The following is a 20,797-nucleotide window of genomic DNA, read 5'->3' as shown; positions in this document are numbered from 1 at the left end:
CACTGTTTCGAGAACACTGGAGTGACCATGTTCAGTTTCTTTGGAATCTCTTAGGGCCTATACACTATTGAGTCGGTCATGAGGCCGCGACTAGACAAAACAGCGAATTACTATCCAATACGAAGCCTAAACCATGAATATGGCAACGACATTGCTTGTCGAATCGTTAGAAAGCCTTTAGTATTCTACGTGGAAATTTCCTAAAGACCAAATCATACATCTGAGCACAAGGATATACAAGATGGCAGACGAACAGGTGGACAGAGGGACTGCGACACTGTCACTGTCATGTCGGTCCTCATTAAAACGTTACTTTCCTTATAACGTGTCCCCATGAGGAAAACTCGAACGGTATTGTACCGTGGCATGTAAACCCGCTGCTAGTCAACGACGGCGAAGATAGTTACTGTGCAACAGCAATCGCTAAGTAACGGCTCCGCAAACAAGCATGTTTCCACGGAAAACAGAGCAGCGATAATGGAAGAGATGTTTTCTATGTGGTCCGCGCTGAGACATTATAAGCTTGGTCAGTTAGCTGCTGCCGTTATAGCATAAGATAAGCAAGATAGGCATGATCTGCTTTGTAAAGCCCGGACTGACAGAGGACTTGTGTGTAGTGCAAAAGGAAGAATTTTATTTCAGTAACTTGTTATATGTGCGATACGTACACTTGACGGAAGGCCAAGCGTATTCATAAGAGAGAAACTGATGCTCTCGTCAGAGAGGATGTCACATGAGGTCTATGACCACAAGGGTTCAGTTGAAAACAAAAATACTGGTCGTGAACCTCAAGGGGCTTGGTGCTAAGACGAACTGATTGGCGGAAACCGCCAGAAGTAAAGTAACTCTGACTTTGACTTGTTGCAGCTAGTCAGTCAGTTAGTGGGGACTTTGTTGGTGAGCGAGTTAGTTCGTTAGAGGACCGCTGCGGTTCAGTAGTTGTGAGTTGTTGCTGTTAGAAGCTGGTAGCTGAGGCCGAGGACAGTTCGGGAACCCAGAGTAAGAGGAATCTCCGCAGTTGGAAGCCGCTACCGAGCAACGGTAGTGAAGATATGACTGTGGACACTATTGTGTGTATGTGTATAACAGTGACCTGTAAGGTGTAATCGCGCTCTATCTAAGAATCCAGTAAATCTGATGATCAATTCAAAACCCCGTCTGTAGTCACGCTCCATAAAACCGTGACAGTATTATTTGTTCTAAATTCTTCCTTTGAAGGATTATTACAAAAGACAAATTCTGGAGGATGGATCAGAACGCAAATGTCACATGGGACATCGCCATATTACTGAAGGTGCTGATGAAAAACCACTAAATTTATGCATCTTTGTGGCCGGCCAGAGTTTAAGGAATGATCTGATGTTCCTTCACAGGGTGGTGATCGGCTTGGTGACTCTTCTGGTGGTGATTGGAACGGGGTACGACTTAATGCTGCAACGTCGTGTGAAGCAGAGAGACACAAAATCAACAGGCAAGTTATCACAAGCTCTGGGCTAGGAGAAGGAACGTTATAAATCCCTTCCACTTTTGTGGGTAATAAAATTCTGGATATTTTAATTTACAGAGGGGCGAAATAAGAGTGAAAATTGAATATTATGCAATGGGGACCTACCTATTTCTGCTACTCACCTGTTCTAATCTGGGAGCTAAATAAAGGGCAACGAAATGGACGATGACATGTAGGATACAAGAAGAACATACAAAATTTTCAGTTGATAACACGTAAAAAGACAATTTTAGAGATCGAAGTGTAAATAAAGAAATACAAATATAGGCCTCGACTAACCAATTCTTAGATTTTTCAACAACGCTGTTACGAATGCAGTGGTTACACATTCTAGAACTAGAGGACAAGGTTACTACGCTCACTAAGATGTGTAGCTATGTAGTGAATATAAGAATTTCATAAAAGATTTTTATTTTCAAGTTCATTTACTTTCTGGAATTCCTGGATTTCGCGAGACACAATGTCGTCAGTGTTCTGAACATGCAGTATTTTTTGTGACAGGGGTTTCAGAGTGTAACGGCAACCACCTCAGTTACACTGCTACCGGGCCTCTGGAATCACAGGACGTGCCAAAATCTGAATTCCAAGACATCAAACCAAGTAAGTATGCTCAGCACAAAATGTCGTCGCATCAAATATATTGAAGTATTTTACTGGTCCCTTGCCATAGGCAACCAGCGCGTCACACTCACAGTTTCCGTACTCCAGAAGTGTATTAACGGGAGCGGCTGCTGTGACTGCTTCGGGCCAGGTGAACACACAAAACGACACATGCCGGGACATTAATACGAAGCTCCGCTTCGTGATGTAAGAAAGTTGATGTGTGTTACTGCTCGAGTGCCGTGAATATTATGGGTCGTGTGTAGTAAAGGTAAATCTATCCCTGTAACAGGCCGTGGAGGCCCATAGGCTTGTGAGACGTCGAGGCTCCCACATTTACTAGACGATTGGCTCACAGAGGGCGGTGAGGTTGTCAGCCTTACGTGCCAGCAGCCCTTTACCCCGCAGGAAGATTCCTAGTACTCATTTCTTTTAGAAGCTGAGTCAACCCCAGGACCACAGTGAGGCTGGAAGGATTAGATAAATCGCAAAAACCCAATGACCTTATCTGGAATCGAACGAGCGGTGTCATAACCGAAAAGACAACAACATGAAAAAGCTGTAGTTGACCGTTCATTTTACGCTGTTGTCGGTATGCGGACCGTCTAGCGTTCAATAGCAGAATTGGTGAGTGATGAATTCGAAAAGGCCACGAAGGAGGTGGTTGTGGCATTTGCCTAAAGGAACTGAAGAAGCCCATGAAAACTTGTATTCAAGACAGTCGGTGTCCCAACTGAGATTCGAACCGAACACACCCCGAATGAAAGTATACAGCGTTGCCGTTATACCAACCAACTCGCTAACATCGCTTTGTTCTAACCCAGTGGATCAAAACTCGTTGTGCTGTTCATACTGCTTTAGGTATTCTTTTAAGTTCGATTGTTCAGCAGTTGCTTTGTTGTAGACTCGATGGTGCAGTAGCCCCTTTGTCGCAGACCCAATGGATTAGTAGTAAAGTAGTTAGTTGTAACCTCGGTGGTTCAGTGATGAGTATGTTATAGACTTAGTGGTTCAGCAGTGATTTTGTTGTAGACTCGGCGGTTCAGTAGTAGCTCTGTTGTACACTCAATGGTCCAGTGATCAGTTTGTTGTAAAATCGACGGTTGTGTAGTATCCTTCTTGTAGACTAGATGATTCAGAAGTAACTTTGTAGACTCGATGGTCCAGTAATGACTTTGTTGTAGATTCAATAGTTCGGCAGTAACTTTGTTGTAGACTCTGAGGTTCAGTAGTAACTTTGTCGTTGGCTCAATAGTTCAGTGATGGGGTTGTTGTAGACGTGATGGTTCAGCCGTCGGTTTGCAGTGGTTCAGAAGTGTCATACTGCTGTGTCATGTTGCAGGTCTGGGAATGCAGACTTTGATCTGTTTCTCCGCGTGGACTAACCTGCAGAAGATCTGCGGCACGCGAACAGAAGATTCGCTTTCCTGCATCCACGGCCTGAGGGTGTTCAGTCTGCTATGGGTGATCGCTGGGCACACCTGCATGTTCTCCTTCCCTGTCTCCGGTGAGTTGCGACGTTGCTTCAACTGCCAATGCTTGTTTCGACAGTACTGCTGATAACCAGCAGGGGTCAGTAGGGTGAGAAATACCAACTACGATATTTCAGCCAAAATGTGATTGAATTCTGACCAAATATTAACGAAACTTAAATTACAACACAAGATCTAAATTTAAAATCGTGTATTTAATTCTGTGAAATTAAAAAAATCTGTACAAGAGAAATAATAGACTTCAATGAATAGAAGAAGAATCACACAGTATAATTAAAATTAAAAAGCTTGCGGTTAAATAAAATAAGGACCTTCAAAGCTACATGTAAAGAACGTAACCGAGATCCCCCAACGTGTACTGTGCAACCTGAAAACATCGGCATCATTTTCAGACGACCTTTCCCGTTGCCACTCATGCACTTGGCTCAGCTTGTCCCTGAATGAACCAAAGAATGGGCAAAGCCGACCCGTTATTTCCATCGTCTGTCTGACCTCTTCGACACAGTATGTCCAGGTTCTCTTAGGACTGTGTTCATTAAAAATACAAGACGTCAATTATTTTCAACATTTCATTCTTTTTATTCAAAATAGTCTCCTTCTGAATCAATACATAGCTGGAATCGATTGAAAAGTTTTCGAAAACAGTCACTGTACTCCTTTTGTGGAATCGCATTTAAAACTGCGGTACGTTCCCTTTTCTTCAGTGCGACTTGTTCTCGGCTTTGATGCACGTGGAGCGTCTTCAATGTCCTGCCTGCCGTCACGAATACAGCATACCTTCGAAGAATGTTCGAGCGACTCAAACAATCACCACCGTACACACTTTTCATCATTTCATACGCTTCTCCGGCTGTTTTGCCTAACTTCAAACAAAATTTGATGTTGGCTCTCTGTTCAACCTCCATTTTCCGACGAGCGTCAGAACAGTACTGTTACATTCAAGATCAGAACACATCATGCAGCGATGCTTGCGCTTTGAAATTATAGACAGCCACAACTGAAACTTCAAGAATCTTAACGCCACAACTCGCCAAAAGATGGCATTGCAGGACCAAAAAAAAAAAAAGTCCTAACGGATCCTGGACACACCGTGTATGTATTGATCACATAATTCTTACAGATCTATGTTCGCTGTCAGTTGTTGGTGTTAAAAATGCGCTGTTTAGAGACAGAAGGTGAAGTCATTTAGTGATGTAGACGGTTACGTCATCATCATAAAGTTACCAAGCCGTATTTTCAACATATTTCCGCTATTCATACCCCTGTGGGAAATATACAAACACGATTACACAGAACTCTTCATCAGCAAGGTTCATTACGCAAGATATGGCGTACACGGGTTCTTAAATAGATGAACTTTATACACTGATGTATTATCCAGCAGAATTATTCAATCTATCAGCCATGAACACGAAAAATCTCATGTCAGTGTAACTGAGTTCGACTTGTGGTTCAACAGAGGCAGGTATAGATCATGTTCTTTTCTCCATACATCGATACGTCGCTCTTGGCGCTATCTGACGACAGGATTTCTGTACTGACTGAGTCGATCTCTTCGGCTGTGGCGAAGGTACCCGATCTAGTCGGCATGTGGCGGCTCACCGATGTATTCTGTGTGGCCCGTGTACATTTTCCAGACACTGTATCACTCTACGCAATGGAAGTAAGAGTTAGCGGTTAAGATATGCCGCTGAAAGTAAATTTTAATTTTAAGTGAATAAGCAGTAGGTCGGGAGAATAAACGTTAGGTTATCAACGTGAAGCCCGGGGTTCAGTCCCATCTGAGAGTCATGATCAACGGAAGTGTCGATGGAGCTGGATTTTCTCCGACTTCAAGCAGTAGCTCTGCTAATCACCATTCTACTGTTGCTTCATACTCATTTATTACTGTCTACTGAGGCGCGCAGTAGCTCTGATCAGGCAGCACATTATCATAATGTCACGTATTCGAGGTTGTGTGACAAATAATAATGGGTTCTGGATTCGATGATAGGATTTACTGGCACTTCTTTTAGCAATTACAATCACTTATGAAACCTCACAAGCAATGACTGTCTTAAGACTCGCTCCATTCCTTACTGGACTACGAGTGCCTCCTCTTCCACTGTGACGAATGACGAATAAAGAATCTCTCTCGAATAAATTCTGCTGAGCGTTCTCCCGTCTCTTCCCTTTACAATTTCGGGGGAACGAAACAGAGACCAGCATCTCCAATAGTTCACGTTATTGCGTGCTTATTCGTTGTAACGGAAACGTGTGTTGCGACTTTCGGCCTAGCAACGGAGGCCCTTCCACTTGACTGTGTAACATTTGAACGTGCTTACCGAAGCGTTGCCTAGCAACGGTTTATTCCGTCACAATATTTTCGGTCTTTAATTTGGGGGCTTCGTCTCCAACCTGCAAATTTGGTTGATCACAGAGTAAAAGAAGAAAAGCTATGCCTGTAACAGGTCGTGGAGGCCCATAGGCTTGTGAGACGTCGAGGCTCCCACATTTACTAGACGATCGGCTCACAGAGGGCGGTGAGATTGTCAGTTTTACGCGCCGGCCGCCCTTTACCCCCAGAAAGAATTCTGGTATTCATTTCTGCTAGAGACTGAGTCGACCCCAGGGACATAATGCGGCTGGAAGGATTACGTCAATTGAAAAATCCAATGATGTCATCGAGAATCGAACATGCGACCTTCCGGCTTGTAGCATAGTGCCTCGACCACCTACGCTACCGCGTGCCCCCTGATGACGGAGTACGAAAGTTTTTAATGTTGCAGATAACAAGGCGTTCCGGCAGCTGGTTGAGAAGGATTTCTTATTTCAATCGATCAGCAATGGCGCTTTTTCTGTGGACACTTTCTTCTTTATCAGGTAAACACAGCAGCCACCAGTAACTGGTGAGTGCTGCATTAGGACTTGAGATACTGCCTGGCTGAGCGCTGAAGGCGGATGGTAGCTTCCTCCACGTTGCCCGCCAGCTGTGTGGGAGTTCTCTACTGCCTTTCCCACATTCTTCGCCACCATCCCCTTTCAGGACTCAGTCAGGCATTGCTACATAAACTCTACACAAAAGTTCTGAGAGAGAAGACCACTAACAGGATATAGGGATAACACAGATGATAATATTGAAAAGGATATTAGAGGTAAGGTATTCGAGTGTTTGAATTGGATTAATCTGGATCTTCATGTTCTGTAATACGCCAGGGATTTCTTGAGCAGCTGTGCAAATATCAGTTCTCGGGAAGGGCTCATCTCCGTGAAGTTGGTTAGTACAAATCCTAAAGGAAATCGGAACACAGAGTAGTTATTGTTTTCTTCAGTAAAAAAAAAAAAAAAAAGAAAAAAAGAAAAAAAGAACTAATGTCGACCCCTTCTTCATGTCAAGAAGCAGATTCTGTGCGTCTCTGTGAGGTAAGATTTGAGAACCGACCGTCTGTGTTGGCAGCGGCGTCATGGCGTCCTACCTGTTCTTTAAGAAGTCGGCCAAGATGCAGAATAAGGGCGAGGAATGCGCCGGTGCTATGATGAGGACCAACTCCCTGCGCTTCATCGGCGTCTTTTCGTATCGTTATCTCAGGTAATACGACATACACACATTTGTTTGCTATGCTGAATATAGAGAAGACATCGCTTATGTCCTGAAGATGGAGACAGCAGTTTCTTCCGAAACGGCAGTAACTTTCTATCACACTACATCCAGTTACATCGCAGAAAACAAAGCTTTTAACGTTGTGAGAACCTCAGATCTCACGTCACTACTGATGTTTCCAATTCACATGTTCGCATGGTCGCCATATTTACGGATATATTTCATAATAGGGAACTGAAAATTACCAAGGTGAGGCGGATGTAATTCAGGAACACATGTACACACACACTCGGCTCATTAATATGACTGCGAAAAGTGAATTCTGAATGATCTATTACTAATTAATTTTTTAACGACCAATTTTCAACGATATTAGTTATATAGCCTGTCAGTTAAGGTGATATCTAATTTACTGAAATAATAAACGTTAGAAAAAGTAAAGCTGTCCCTGTAACAGGCTGTGGAGACCCATAGGGTTGTGAGACGTCGAGGCTTCCAAATTTTCTGGAGTCGGCTCATAGATGGCGGTAAGTATGTCAGCCTTAAGCGCTGGCAGCCCTTTACCCTCAGGAAGATTCCTAGTACTCATTTCTGTTAGAGGCTGAGTCGACCCCAGGGCCATAGTGCGGCTGCAAGGATTATGTCAATTGAAAAATCCAGTGACCTCATCTGGACTCGAAACCGCGACCTTCCAGCTTGTAGCATAGTGCCTCAACCAACTACTTTGCCGGGTGCCCCTATTGAAATAATAGTAACATTATTTTTTTTGCGGGACACCACTGATTATGACTGAACGCGAAAGTTTTATCCTAGTTTTATTTCGATCTCAAGACAGAAATTAGAGCAGAGAACGATCTGAAAGAAAAATTTGACCTATCGACATCTCAATATACTATTTCTGCAATAATAATAAACATCGGGAATTTATGTACACCCTGTATAAGGTGTAATGAAATTGGGATATGATGATGACGAACTTACCTACAGATACTGAGGAAAATCATGATAAATCTCAGTCATTATAGGCTTGTGGCTGGTAACCGTGTTACCGTCAATATGCAGAGAAACAAACGCCTAGGAATAAACTTAACAAGGGGAAAATGATGACAGGATCCTGAGAGAAACCTCTGACTCGCGTTGATATGACTGCCTTCAGAATTAAATAAGTCCCAACTTACAGGCTGACCCCGCCCTATCTCTTCGTACTGGCTGTAACGCAGCTCAACGCAAGGTGGTTTTATCACAACTCCGTGTTCCACAACCCAATTATGGTCCGCGACCAGGCTACCTGCCCAGACTACTGGTGGAGGAACGTTCTGTACATCAATACTCTCTTCCCAGTCAAGGATATGGTGAGTCATAGGACATTCAGAAAGAAAAGCACCGTTATAACGATCAACATTGCTACGTAATTTCAAGTATAACGATAAATTGTATTACTGCTTAATTCGCATGCTAATAATTTAGAACAATTTCTATGTAACATAATATTAAGTAATCAGGTATGCTGACTCATTCTGTTAACTGCGTTTCATTTCAGTGCATGATCTGGAGCTGGTATCTGGCTAATGATACTCAATTCTACACACTCGGTGTCATCCTGCTGCTCCTGTCTGCTAAGTAAGTCCACCAGTTCAACCCCAGCAAACATTTACACAAATTAGTACGCTAAATCATTAATACCAACAATACGTTCAGCTGTATCCACGTATGATGGTATAAAATATTGGAATGTTATTGTGTTGAGGGCACGCGGCATTATGCTACAAGTCGGACGGTCGCGGATTTGATTAACGATGAGGTCATTGGATTTTTCAATTGACCTAATCCTTCCATCCGCAATATGACCCTGGGGTCGATTCAGCCTCTAACAGAAAAGAGTACTAGGAATTAATCAAATAATTTTCCTGAGGAATAAAGCGCGGCCGGCGCGTAAGACTGACAACCTTACCGCCATCTATGAGCCGATTGTCTAGAAAATGTGGGACCCTCAACGTCTCACAACCCTATGGGCCTTCAATGCCTGTTACAGGGATGGCTTTACTTTACTATAAACTCCGCAAGAGTTTCACATGTTAGAGAACTATTACGACCTAATACGAGTTCTTGACTGTGTAGTTCAGAGTGCCAACAGATGTCATACGTGTATGTAGGCAAAAAAAAGCAACATTTGCAAAGGTCGAAATTTTCTAAACTCGCCACTTGTATGGTTAAATACATTAACAACAACATAGTTTAGATTTAGAATTACGTTAAATTAATTTCTTTCTCACATCTTAAAGGAAAAAAATAAGCTCATTCTTAATATCACAGGTACTTCAAGCTGGCAGTGACATCATTGTTCACATTCCTGATCAGTTCCTGGTTCACAACGGCCGTGATCGTCCTCAACAGCCATCACAGGCCCAGGTGAGCATTCCGCTAAGCATAGGCTGTCTCTACAACGCAGTCCACGCAATCCTTGCTTAACTCCTTTACTTCCCTTCTATGCGTCTAGCTTACCGTCCATATTGTCACGTGCTTGAGTGACTATAAAGGCGGGTTTCGATTACCGAATCGATTTATTGGATATTCACAAGTCGTGACTACAGTTAGTTCTTACACTCTCAAGATTACTGTAATTATAACACATAAATAATGTCTTCTATATCTGCTTGCACTAGTCATTGCTAGGTAACGGATCTCAACAGTGGCTAAGTCTAGACAATATCTTCATTGAATTACACGCTCCAAATATTACACATGAAGTCTTCTTTTCACAGCCGCCCTTACAGAACTGAAGTCTCAGCTCTACTCTCCTGGAGTGCTTTCTCGGTTATTCTGGAATCTCTTTTAATTCTTAGGCACGGACGCCACAGAAAACACATGTCATGTCAAAGTCAACGTCACATGCGACTGACGGTCAATCAGTCAGTAAGTCTTGGTGTCGAGCTCCATCTGGGACTAATAACCACATATTTCATTTGTCCGTTATCAACACTGGGCGTGGGGCGGACGACACAGAAAACACAGCCTCATATATTGTTGCGTGTTGGGTCATGTTTACTGAGCCGTTGGCTGGCAATGCGTTGATCAAATCCGTTACAATATATTGGTTCATAAAACTTTCATTGGAGCGTTTAGAAGTTAAAAATCTCCTGTCATAAATCAAACAGATTTGTGCTACATCTGTTGGCCAATAAGTGAACGACCTGGACTTGTTTCCGGTGATATTTCAAGTTGCTAGTGCCATCCCAACGAGAAGACGACCCAGAGTCGTCATAGTATGTGAATGAATTAAAATATAGTACAACCGTTTTTTTCCTTGTTTCAGCTCAGTCACCATTAACTGAACAACTTAAACTTAACGTTATTTTTTATATAATTTAACGTGGTTCCTCTAAGCCCTTTAATACGGAGGCCACAACACCTTCCTTCACCGCCCCTTCCTATTCAGTGAGGTAAAATCCTGAAAAGTTACCCACGGAAGTGTGACGTGTTTCAGCATTGAGGAGCCACTGGGTCTGTTTGACGAGATATACGACAAGCCTTGGACCCGACTTGGGCCCTATGTTGTGGGAATGTGTGCGGGATGGGTCCTGTGCAAGACAAACTGCACTATCAAGATGCATAAGGTGAGAGATAGTACCCATCTAGGGGTGTTCAGGCCACTTGCGAGCCGCCCACCCGGGCTAAGCATGGCACCACGTGGAGATGAGTGGCCAGTCTCTCGTTCGAGACCGCATAATCTGAAATGGCGAATCTTAAAATAAACCTTACACAAATAAATAAATTGTAAAGAGACAACACACACACAATGAGAATTACGAGCACAGTCGATATCGAAATGGCAGGTATTCTACGGCTGTTCAGTTCGAATCTCGGCCAGGTCATTTGTTATCCTGACAAGAATTTTCGTGGGTTTTCTCAATCCCTACAGACAAAAGCGTGGATAATACCTCGTTTAGACTATGGCTGCTTCCTTTCAAATCCTCTCCACTTCATCGTCCATTTATCATCCCGCCATTCGATACTGTACAGTGCAGCTGACAGTATAGCCGCGGTAGCTCAGTCGGTATAGTGACTGGCTACGGTCTGGACGGCCGAGGGGTCGGAGTTCGAAACCCGGTAGGGTCAAGAATTTTCGCTTCTCCACGTAGTCTAGGCCGGCTCTGGGGCCCACCCAGCCTCATATTGAATGGGTATAGGGCGTTCTTTCCCCGGGGTAAAGCGACCGGGGCCTGAAACTGACCACTCACCTCCAACTAGTGTCGTGGTCAAGAAAACGTGGATCTATACATACACTCCCCCATACGCCTTCATGTCGTAGTGCTTAATTACGTAGGTGAGCCACTAAATAAGTTACAAATTGATGTGGGGTGCTACATGTTAGAATGAGGCACTTGAGGCTATCGCCACTAGATGGCAGCATCAGTCCGGTGGAAATTGATGACATTCGATACGAGACAATCGATGTTTACAAAAGCGAAACAGCAGCTGCAAGATCACGGCGCCTCTGAGCGAGTGTAAAACCATCAAGCAGTGCTCCGCTGTGCGATTTTTGTGGGCAAAAGGTACGGAATCAAAGAATATTCATAAAGAAATGCTTCCCATCTACGGTGAGAAGTGCCTGTCACGTCAAGCTGTTTACAACTGGGTACAGAAGTTCTCTGAAGGGCGGACACGTATCGAAGGCGAACACCGCGTCGGCCGGCCAACGGAGATTGCCACAGAGGCGAATGTGCAACGGGTTGAAGACTTAATCCGACCAGATAGAAGGGTAACTATAGACACTATAGCCACTGCTATTGGTTGTTCTCACGGCATGGCCTACCTCATAATGCATGACAGGTTAGGTTTTCACAAAGTCTGTGCACGATGGGTGCCGCGCATGCTGACCCCACAACACAAAATGCAAAGCGTGGGTCTGGCATCTCAATCGCTACCATGATGAAGGATACGATATGCTAGCCCGAATTGTCACAGGTGATGAGTCTTGGGTTCACATTTACCAGCCCGAGACAAAGCGTGCGTCAGTGCAGTGGAAACATCATGCGTCGCTTGCCAAAAAAAAAAAAAAAGTTTAAGGTGAAACCATCCTCCAGGAAAGTGATGCTCACAGTCTTCTGGGATCACGAAGGCATACTGCTCACCGTATTCCAGCCTCAAGGACAAATCGTAAATACCGACTCCTACTGTAACATCTTCTGGAAATTTCGTAAGGCCATTCAACGGAAGCGACCAGGACTCCTCACCAAAGGCGTGTTGCTCCTGCATGACAACGCGCGTCCCCATACTGCCAACAAGAGAAATGAGACGCTGCGAAATTTCAAGTGGGAAGTCCTCGAGCATCCTCCGCACAGCCCCGACCTTGCTCAAAGCGACTTCTATTTGTTCGGCCCTCTTAAACATCATCTTTCGGCTTAATATTTTCCCGACGATGAAGCTGTAGAAAGGGAAGTCACCGCCTGGTTCCGACAGCAGCCCAAAGAATTGTATGCTGCTGGTTTTCAGGGGCTTGTGAAACGACGCGACAAGTGCCTCGATGTACAGGGAGATTATGTTGAAGAATAGAAGCATTTTTCAAATCAGTACTCTTATTTGTTTAAGTTCTATATCCATTGATAACTTACTTATTGACTTACTCTCGTACTTAAGCACAGGGATAACTTTACCTTTAACTAACAGAATTGAGGAATAACTCCCAATAAAGGAGTCCCTAAAATTGTAAAAGAAATACTGGAAGATATGGAAGCAGATGGAGACTCCCTCTCATGCTGTGTTTCAGGCCGTGGCGATAACGGGCTGGACCCTCTCTATCGGCATGACGTTTATCCTGGTACACGGTTTGTATGGCGACCTGGACCCCATCATGTCCGCCGCTTATGTCGCCCTCAGCCACACGGCATGGGCCGTAGCTGTGGCCTGGATAGTCACTGCCTGCTCCACAGGCAATGGAGGTCAGTACCTCACCCGTCACTGCTGCTGAGTATACACGGTACATCTTTTCGCTGTGGTAATTTACTTTGTAACACAACACCAACAGGTCTCAGGTCTTAACTAACACCATGGAGCTAAGCCCTTCCTGAGAAGCCACCCGTCGCTCAGCTACATAAGAAATCCCGAATATTTTTCGGAACCCGAAGGTTCATTACCGTGTTTACAAGAGCTCTCCACTGTACCACATCCTCAGCCGGATCAATCCAGTCCATACCACCGCGTTCTCTGTATCCTAGGTCAATTTTATTATTACGATCCTAGCTACGTCTAGTTCTTGCCAGTGGTCCGTTTCCTCCTGGCTTTCCCACAAAAAATCCTATGTGAATTCCTCTTCTCCTCATGCGTGCTACATGCCCTACCCATCTCATCCTCATTGACTTGATCATACTTAGTGAAGAGCATAGTTAGTTATTTAGAGAAGGTGGGTTTCCCCATGCACCGCGACCAGTTTGATCTATTGTGCTTCCCTCTATGATATTCTACCAGTCTCTTTACCCTACCGATAAATGGTGCGTACCATCAGTCCCGCCGAGCAAGCGAGTTCGGCCACTTGCTTAGCGGTGTCTATAATGCTTTCCCCATCTATCAGAGGCCTTAGAGACTATTGTTGGGCGGGAAACGTCCTGGAATTTGGCTCAGTGAGCCCCCTTGGGGATATGAGGTTCTTTTACGTGCCGTAAAGTTACGACACGGGACACACAGCTTAAAGTCACTCCCGGAGGACTTGTTCCCTGAAATTTTCCGCCCTTAAAAATTCGACGACCTCCGCCGGGTATTTGAACCCGCGTACCACGAGTCATGAGGTGGGAACGTTACCTCTAGACTACGGAGGCCGCTTAGTGAAGAACATAAGTTATGTAGTTCCTACCTACTGACTGAGCTACGCCGGCTACGATTTTTTATCTAGATCTAGCGTGTATCCGTCGAGAACCCTGTTGCAATTTGGGATATTTATGTATTCCGTTAGGTGTTCATTGACGTTTCGGAGGAACGTACTGCCTCCATCTTCAAAACTCGAGTGTAAGCCAAGCAAGCAAATTGCTTGCTTGGGTTAATTTTCGACTTTGAAGATCGAGATATTCAGTTCCTTCAAAATGCGGGCCAACTTCTGCCGAACTACACGGCGTCACATTCCAGAATACACTCTCTTAATTCTCGAGAAAATTGTTTTTGTTATTGAAATCTAGAGACATGTCAAAAAACACGTTTTCGTCCTTACATTTCAGCCCCATGTCGTTTCCAGAACCCAGTGTCATAATGTCCCGCCTACGAGTGTGACTATAGACGGAGTTTGGATTGGTTAATCGGATTTATTGCACACTTAACTAGATCCTAGAGGGTTCTGACGGTGGTGTATAACACTCAGAGTTACTGGATTTTCGGTGTCTCCATCGCCCCGTAAANAAAAAAAAAAAAAAAAGAAAACACGACGTTCCGGAAACTGGACCTGTTTTTGTCCTCAGGTGAGGGGGGGAGGGAGACACCTACGCTTTTGGGTCCCTTAGAAACCTCAATCACTTGACCAGTCCTAGCTCACCTGAGGACGGAAACAGATCCAGTTTCCGAAACGTTGTATTTTCTAGTTTTTTTTTAGAATACCGGACGTTTGAAAAAGTCTGAAAACCCAGTAATTCTGACTTGAACAAGTCGTAAATACAAATAACTACGACAATCTCATTGAATTACACACTCCAAAGATCACTGTAACTATAGCACATATATATTTTTCTCAGTCTTCACTAGCCGTTGCTTGGGAGCGGCTTCCAACGGCGGACGTTCCCCCTCCTCTGTGTTTCCGAACTTTCCGCGTGTTTCAGTTACCAGCTTCTAAATTGTCACAACTGCAACTCTCAACTGAGAACTACCAGTCCTCGTTATACAGCTCCGGCACGAACCTCACAGAAAAGGCTCTTCCATTATTGCGTGTTCTCTCGTTGCCGGGGAAACAATGTGCCCACGGAGCCATTACCTAGCAACGGCTGTTGTACTGTTCGCCTGTTTACCCAGCTGTTACTTGGCAATTAGTTTGAGTGTCACAATATGTTAACTTCCAAGCAATGCATGTATATGTGATCCGTGGAGTCTAGGCACTGACTGTGTTCCCAGGCTACGTGAACAAGCTGCTCTCCTGCAAGTTCTTCTTCCCGCTGAGCAGGATCTCCTACTGTGCGTACTTGGTGCATCCCCTGGTCATGATCTCCGTCATCATGCATATGGAGAGCCCTGTGCATCTAGGAAGAGCCACCATGGTAAGCATCTGTGACTCAGTCGTAGTTGGGGCTGCGAATTTTGTGTTATAATAAAAGCCTTTCCCATGCATTAATTCCCAGCCCTACACATTATCGAATGATGTGTCGAGGCCAAATTTTAATGCCAACTCCCGTGAATAACACCTACAAAGCCGTTCCCTTTATATAGTACACTGTCCGTATGTTCATGCGACATGTTTAAAACCTGAATAATGCACTGCTTTGGTAAATAGAAATTGCGTAATGATAATAAATTAAACGCTTACAAAACTTTTTATCTATATCTGTATATCTATACAAAATAGAAAACGTCAGTGTGCTTAATTAGGCATTACACCATGAAGACGAAGGCGAGAACGAGGGTACAGCTCCACCATTCTTGACCTCGATACTATGGAGGGGAGTGGCCACCTTCACGCCCCTGACGTTTTACCCCCGGTACCTACTGAACTTTATGGATAAGAGAAAAAACTGCAGGGAATCGAACCTCGGCCGTCAAGCCCGTAGCCCGTCGTCATACCGACCGAGCCATCCCGCCTCCGCCCTATATTTCAGTAATTTTGCATTTCACATTTGTGACCTTCCTTCAGTAGTAAAAATAAGCATCGAACCTTTTCTGAACACAGATTGACTTGAAGTCTGTTGCAAGTCCGACCCTTCATTTTTGTTCGTTCGCAACGAAAGGTTAAAAAAAATTAACGCATTATTTCCATTATAAATGTCTGTCTGTTCGTCCGTCTGCATGTGACTCGAGATCCTACGAAACGGGTCTTCATGAAATGTTAGACTGGTGAGAGGTTAACTGAAATCTGTCAACACATTCTCAATTCCGCTCAAACGTCATAACAATAACGACCAATTTACATGAATGTGCGAGGGAGAGTCAGTAAATGAGTCATAAATGGATATAGAACGTAAAACGTGATATTTGAATCTTTGGGGGGGGGGGATCCCTCGACATATCCTTCATCAACACTGACATAATCGTACTTGTCCAATAGCTTTACCCGTGCGCTGAAACCCGCAGCATAGAAATCTTTTGACTGTTGTCTCAGCTGTTTCCGCACCTCCGTTTCAACCTCTTCGTCATCAGCGAAACATTTGCCACCCAGCGCTGAACCGCTTTACCCAACAAACACTTCCTACCGTAAACAGGAAACATTTCTTCATGAATATCCTTTGCATTCAGTTCTTTCGCCCACAAAAAAAAAAAACGCATAACAGAACGCTGCTCTTCGGTAGCATACTTCTCAAGAATGGTCACCATTTACACTACTGAAACCAGCCTCTGAATATGCGCATGCGCGTCTGCTACCTAGGCTGTCATGAAGGTGGATCCTGCTGCAACCCAGTGATACACATAGAAACCTATTACGTCTATTACATTTGTGACATATATACTGACGCTCCTTCGCAGGATCTGAGGTTCTCACAGCGGTGGTTATGAGGAGTTCTATCTTATGGGATATAGCGCCGTGTAGGACCTGAGGATCTCACAGCGGTGGTTATGAAGAGTTCTATCTTATGGGATATAGCGCCAAGTCATATCATCTCAATCATCCTGCTTGCTACTTGCTTGGATTATTCTTCGACCATGAAGTTGGAGGTAACATTTTCTTCGGAAAAGTCTGTTGACTTTCAACGTGCTACACGGCGTTATAGCTCAGAAGATAGAACTCTTCACTTTACATGAAGACCTACATGCATTTCTGCTCGCCATCTGGAGCGTAATTCCATTATGTGTTTATCGGAGCGAAGAATATTTCGGACAGAAGTCGCACATAGCAACAAAGTACAAATTTTATGCCAAGTACACTTAAGTGTTAACGGTTTTTGAGATAAAAACTCCGTGGTCTTTAGTCCGCAAGCGAACTATACCGACCGAGCGACCGCAGCTTGTCGGCGAAGTTAGTGCCAACTTTTGCGGATAGAGGGTGTCGCGTGGTCAGCGCAACGGATTCCCACGGCCGTTAATCTATGTTTGAGATAGTTGAACAGAAATGGCGAACGCGCCGGAACTCTTACCCTAGCCAGCTAATGCCACTCGAATGAACTCCGCACTTTTACAGTCTGTGTCACTTGTTCCAGATCGTCGTCATATTCGGCTACTTCATCATGTCCTACATGCTCTCTCTAGTGGTCTCTCTGGGATTCGAAGCGCCGACCATCGCTCTTCTCAACATCCTGCATCCCATCAAACGGAAAATGAAATGAAATCTACAATCCAAAAGAAACATCAAGACCCGCCCATCAAATAACATATCGCTGGTGCACCTCCATGTGAACATACTGTACAGAGTGATAATTTGTATCGTGGGACATTTCGTTCTTACATGGCACCTCGAAATCAACATACTATACAGGGTGATAACTCAGCGATACAAAATGTCACGTTTGTATCGTGGGGCATTTTATTCTTACATGGCACCTCGAAATCAACATACTATACAGGGTGATAACTCAGCGATACAAAATGTCACGTTTGTATCGTGGGGCATTTTATTCTTACATGGCACCTCGAAATCAACATACTATACAGGATGATAATTCAGCGATACAAAATGTCACATTTGTATCGTGGGGCATTTCGTTCTTACATGGAACCTCGAAATCAACATACTATACAGAGTGAAAATTCAGCGATACAAAATGTTACATTTGTATCGTGGGGCATTTCGTTTTTACATGGCACCTCGAAATCAACATACTATACAGGGCGATGAAACAGCGACACAGAATGTTATATTAGTATGTAAGGCATTTCATTTTTAAACGTAGAAGATTAATTTCATGTCACCGAGGGCTCGGAACAATCATGACGTGTAGTTCCGTCCACTTTCTGTGGTACTTGTCAGCAACAGAAAAAATGTATGTTGCATGAGTTCGCTAAGAAAGCTTTGTTGAAATGTTAATATATCAGTTCTGGTTCAATGAGTTTTGATATTACGCCTCAGAAATGGAGGTCCCGCGGACCTTATATGGGAATGTGGCATTGCAAGATTCTGATATCCAAGGAGCGTGGTTCTTAGGCAGTGATCTCCAGAGATTAAGATTCGCTCTTACGGACCCAACTGAGTAGGTTCCACCCAGTCTTTTCAGCCCAAAACTGAGAATAAAAAGGTTCCTGACATGATGTGTTCTTTTAGAATATCAGAGGATGGACTGAATCCAGAAACGCAGCAATTCCGACAGTAAAACACCATCACTGGAACCCTTAGAACTGACGAATAAGCTCCAAGTTTAATAGAAGTTACTATAGGATTCTGACGATGGTGTATAACACACAGAGATATTGGGGTTTCGGACTTTATCCATCGTCCTGGTTTTAAGATAACTAAGAAAAACACGACCTTTCGGAAACTGGATCTGTTTCCGTCCTCGGGTGACGGAAAACAACTATTCTGTTGGGTCCCTTAGAAAGAGCTAGCTGGGTCCAGTGATTGAGGCTAGTTCTTTCTAAGGGACCCAACAGAATAGTTGTTTTCCGTCACCCGAGGACGGAAACAGATCCAGTTTCCGAAACGTCGTGTTTTTCTTAGTTATCTTAAAACCAGGACGATGGATAAAGTCCGAAAACCCAATATCTCTATCCAAGTTTAATGTTCATTTTGAGCAACTCCCACCAGAAGTACTGGAGGTTCAAGACCATATGAGTACATAGCTCATTAAGGGGAGATTTTTTCCCCCGTCTTCCCTTCCCCCCCCCAAAAAAAAAATTCTTGTCTTTGCTCATATATTTCCATCAGAATCGCTGATGGTAGTTAACACAGCTTATACAATTTGTACATCAAATCTAAAATGTACTAATCAGTGGATCGACCTAATCAATTTTCGATATCTTCAGCATAATAATCCTTAAACTTTGTTAATAGAATCATATTAAACGAATTGACTGTTTATAAAAGTCATTGCAAGTTAGTCACAAGAGTATATAAGAGATGGCGCTGTAAACCGCGTGCCAGGAGCAGGTGGTGTTGAAACACATTTTATAGACCACGCTCGTTACTATCAGACATGACAACGCAAATCCTTTCATACAATATTGAACAAAGTATGTTTTAAATTAAAATTTAAGTTCCAATAGATTAAACCATAAAATTATTGACCTTGTGGACATTATCCATCGTCCTATTTTTATTTAATAACAACGATAGGACGATGGACATTATCCATCGTCCTATTTTTATTTAATAATGACGTTTCGGAGACTGGACTCTTGTGTCTATCTCCGTACCGGTCTGGAGACAGGGACCAGCTCTATCGATTGGACCCAACTGAGTAGGCTTTTTACCTCAGGACTCCGAAACATTGTTTTTAAATAAAAATACAGGACGATGAATGATGTCCAAAAAATCCATAAATTCTGAGAGATGAAACCATTTTAACGAACGTTAGAATTCGCAAGTATTCACCTTAAATGGAAGACTTAGCTTGAGCCTGTCCATGCTCATTTCATTTCATTTTTAAATGTAAGAGATCAAAGACTTTGATACAATTGGTTCATATAATGTGATAGACATTATATCGATAGACTTACTGGCGTGGTATGAATCTATTCCAGAAATGAGAACAAAGACTTGAGCACAGAACAATTGTTTCAAAAATACTCTTTCAAGCAGTGCATTAGTTTTACTGTTAATGTTTTATAGGTGTGGTTTTGAAACATTATTATTAAATATGTAATTTAAAATGATGCGTTTCAATGGTACATTTTTAAGCATTACATTGCGAAGTCCGAAAGCTTTGTTCACAGAGCCCTGTACCTTCTGTCCATTTGATAACCACAGTCCGCCTTCACAACACCCACCCTTTCATATTCTAGAATGACGTCATGTAAAGCAGAGAAGACAAGAGCTGATGAACATACTGCCTCCATCTTCAGGGTAGAAGGGTTATAATGGGGCAGAAGGATCCTTCGAAACTTTGGCAATTACGTACCAGATTAAACTGTGTCATAACCCAGAATATCAGAGTCGAAATCTTCATCGTTGTGAAAATGTAATATCAAAGGACTTTTGTTTTTATTATTGTCATTTTCGCTAGTCATGTTTTCTGCTTCAAGATCTGGTGTACTTTTGTGTCGAGAATGAACATTAGTTTTGAAAATTTTCGTGCAATGCTTAATACAATTTCTGAAATAAATCCCCCAAACTTTGCTGTAAAATGATGGCATACATGTACACCCGTTTATGATCATTCATCATCATCATCATCATCATCAGTAATCTGTCAAGACAGGTCCACAGTCTCTTCCAAAACAATTCCTCCACTTAATGCGATCTAGAGCTTTCTCCTTCAAATGACAGTATCCTCTTCTGTCCCCAAGGTCATCCAGCATCTTCTTACGTCTTCTTCCTCGTCTTCTTGTCACTTCTATCCGCCCATCTAT

The 20,797-nt window shown here is 43.4% G+C and overlaps 1 protein-coding gene across 1 annotated transcript in view; it reads left to right on the top strand.

Annotated features, from left to right (window-relative positions):
- LOC111865062 (nose resistant to fluoxetine protein 6) overlaps positions 1 to 18,715 on the top strand; it is a 40,314-nt gene extending 21,599 nt beyond the window's left edge. Inside the window, exons 4-15 of the mRNA XM_023852787.2 lie at positions 1,374 to 1,471; positions 2,009 to 2,107; positions 3,450 to 3,614; positions 6,369 to 6,462; positions 7,037 to 7,168; positions 8,361 to 8,532; positions 8,721 to 8,800; positions 9,494 to 9,589; positions 10,665 to 10,794; positions 12,948 to 13,119; positions 15,266 to 15,408; positions 17,497 to 18,715. Coding sequence (XP_023708555.1) covers positions 1,374 to 1,471; positions 2,009 to 2,107; positions 3,450 to 3,614; positions 6,369 to 6,462; positions 7,037 to 7,168; positions 8,361 to 8,532; positions 8,721 to 8,800; positions 9,494 to 9,589; positions 10,665 to 10,794; positions 12,948 to 13,119; positions 15,266 to 15,408; positions 17,497 to 17,622 — 1,507 coding nt within the window. The 3' untranslated portion in view covers positions 17,623 to 18,715. The remainder of the gene's footprint in view (positions 1 to 1,373; positions 1,472 to 2,008; positions 2,108 to 3,449; positions 3,615 to 6,368; positions 6,463 to 7,036; positions 7,169 to 8,360; positions 8,533 to 8,720; positions 8,801 to 9,493; positions 9,590 to 10,664; positions 10,795 to 12,947; positions 13,120 to 15,265; positions 15,409 to 17,496) is intronic.
- Positions 18,716 to 20,797: the final 2,082 nt, after the last annotated feature.

This window comes from Cryptotermes secundus, unplaced genomic scaffold (assembly GCF_002891405.2).
Source record: "Cryptotermes secundus unplaced genomic scaffold, Csec_1.0 scaffold1427, whole genome shotgun sequence".
Lineage (NCBI taxonomy): Eukaryota > Metazoa > Arthropoda > Insecta > Blattodea > Kalotermitidae > Cryptotermes > Cryptotermes secundus.
The sequence above is the reverse complement of the archived record's forward strand: the minus strand, read 5'-3'. Positions and strand labels throughout refer to the sequence as shown.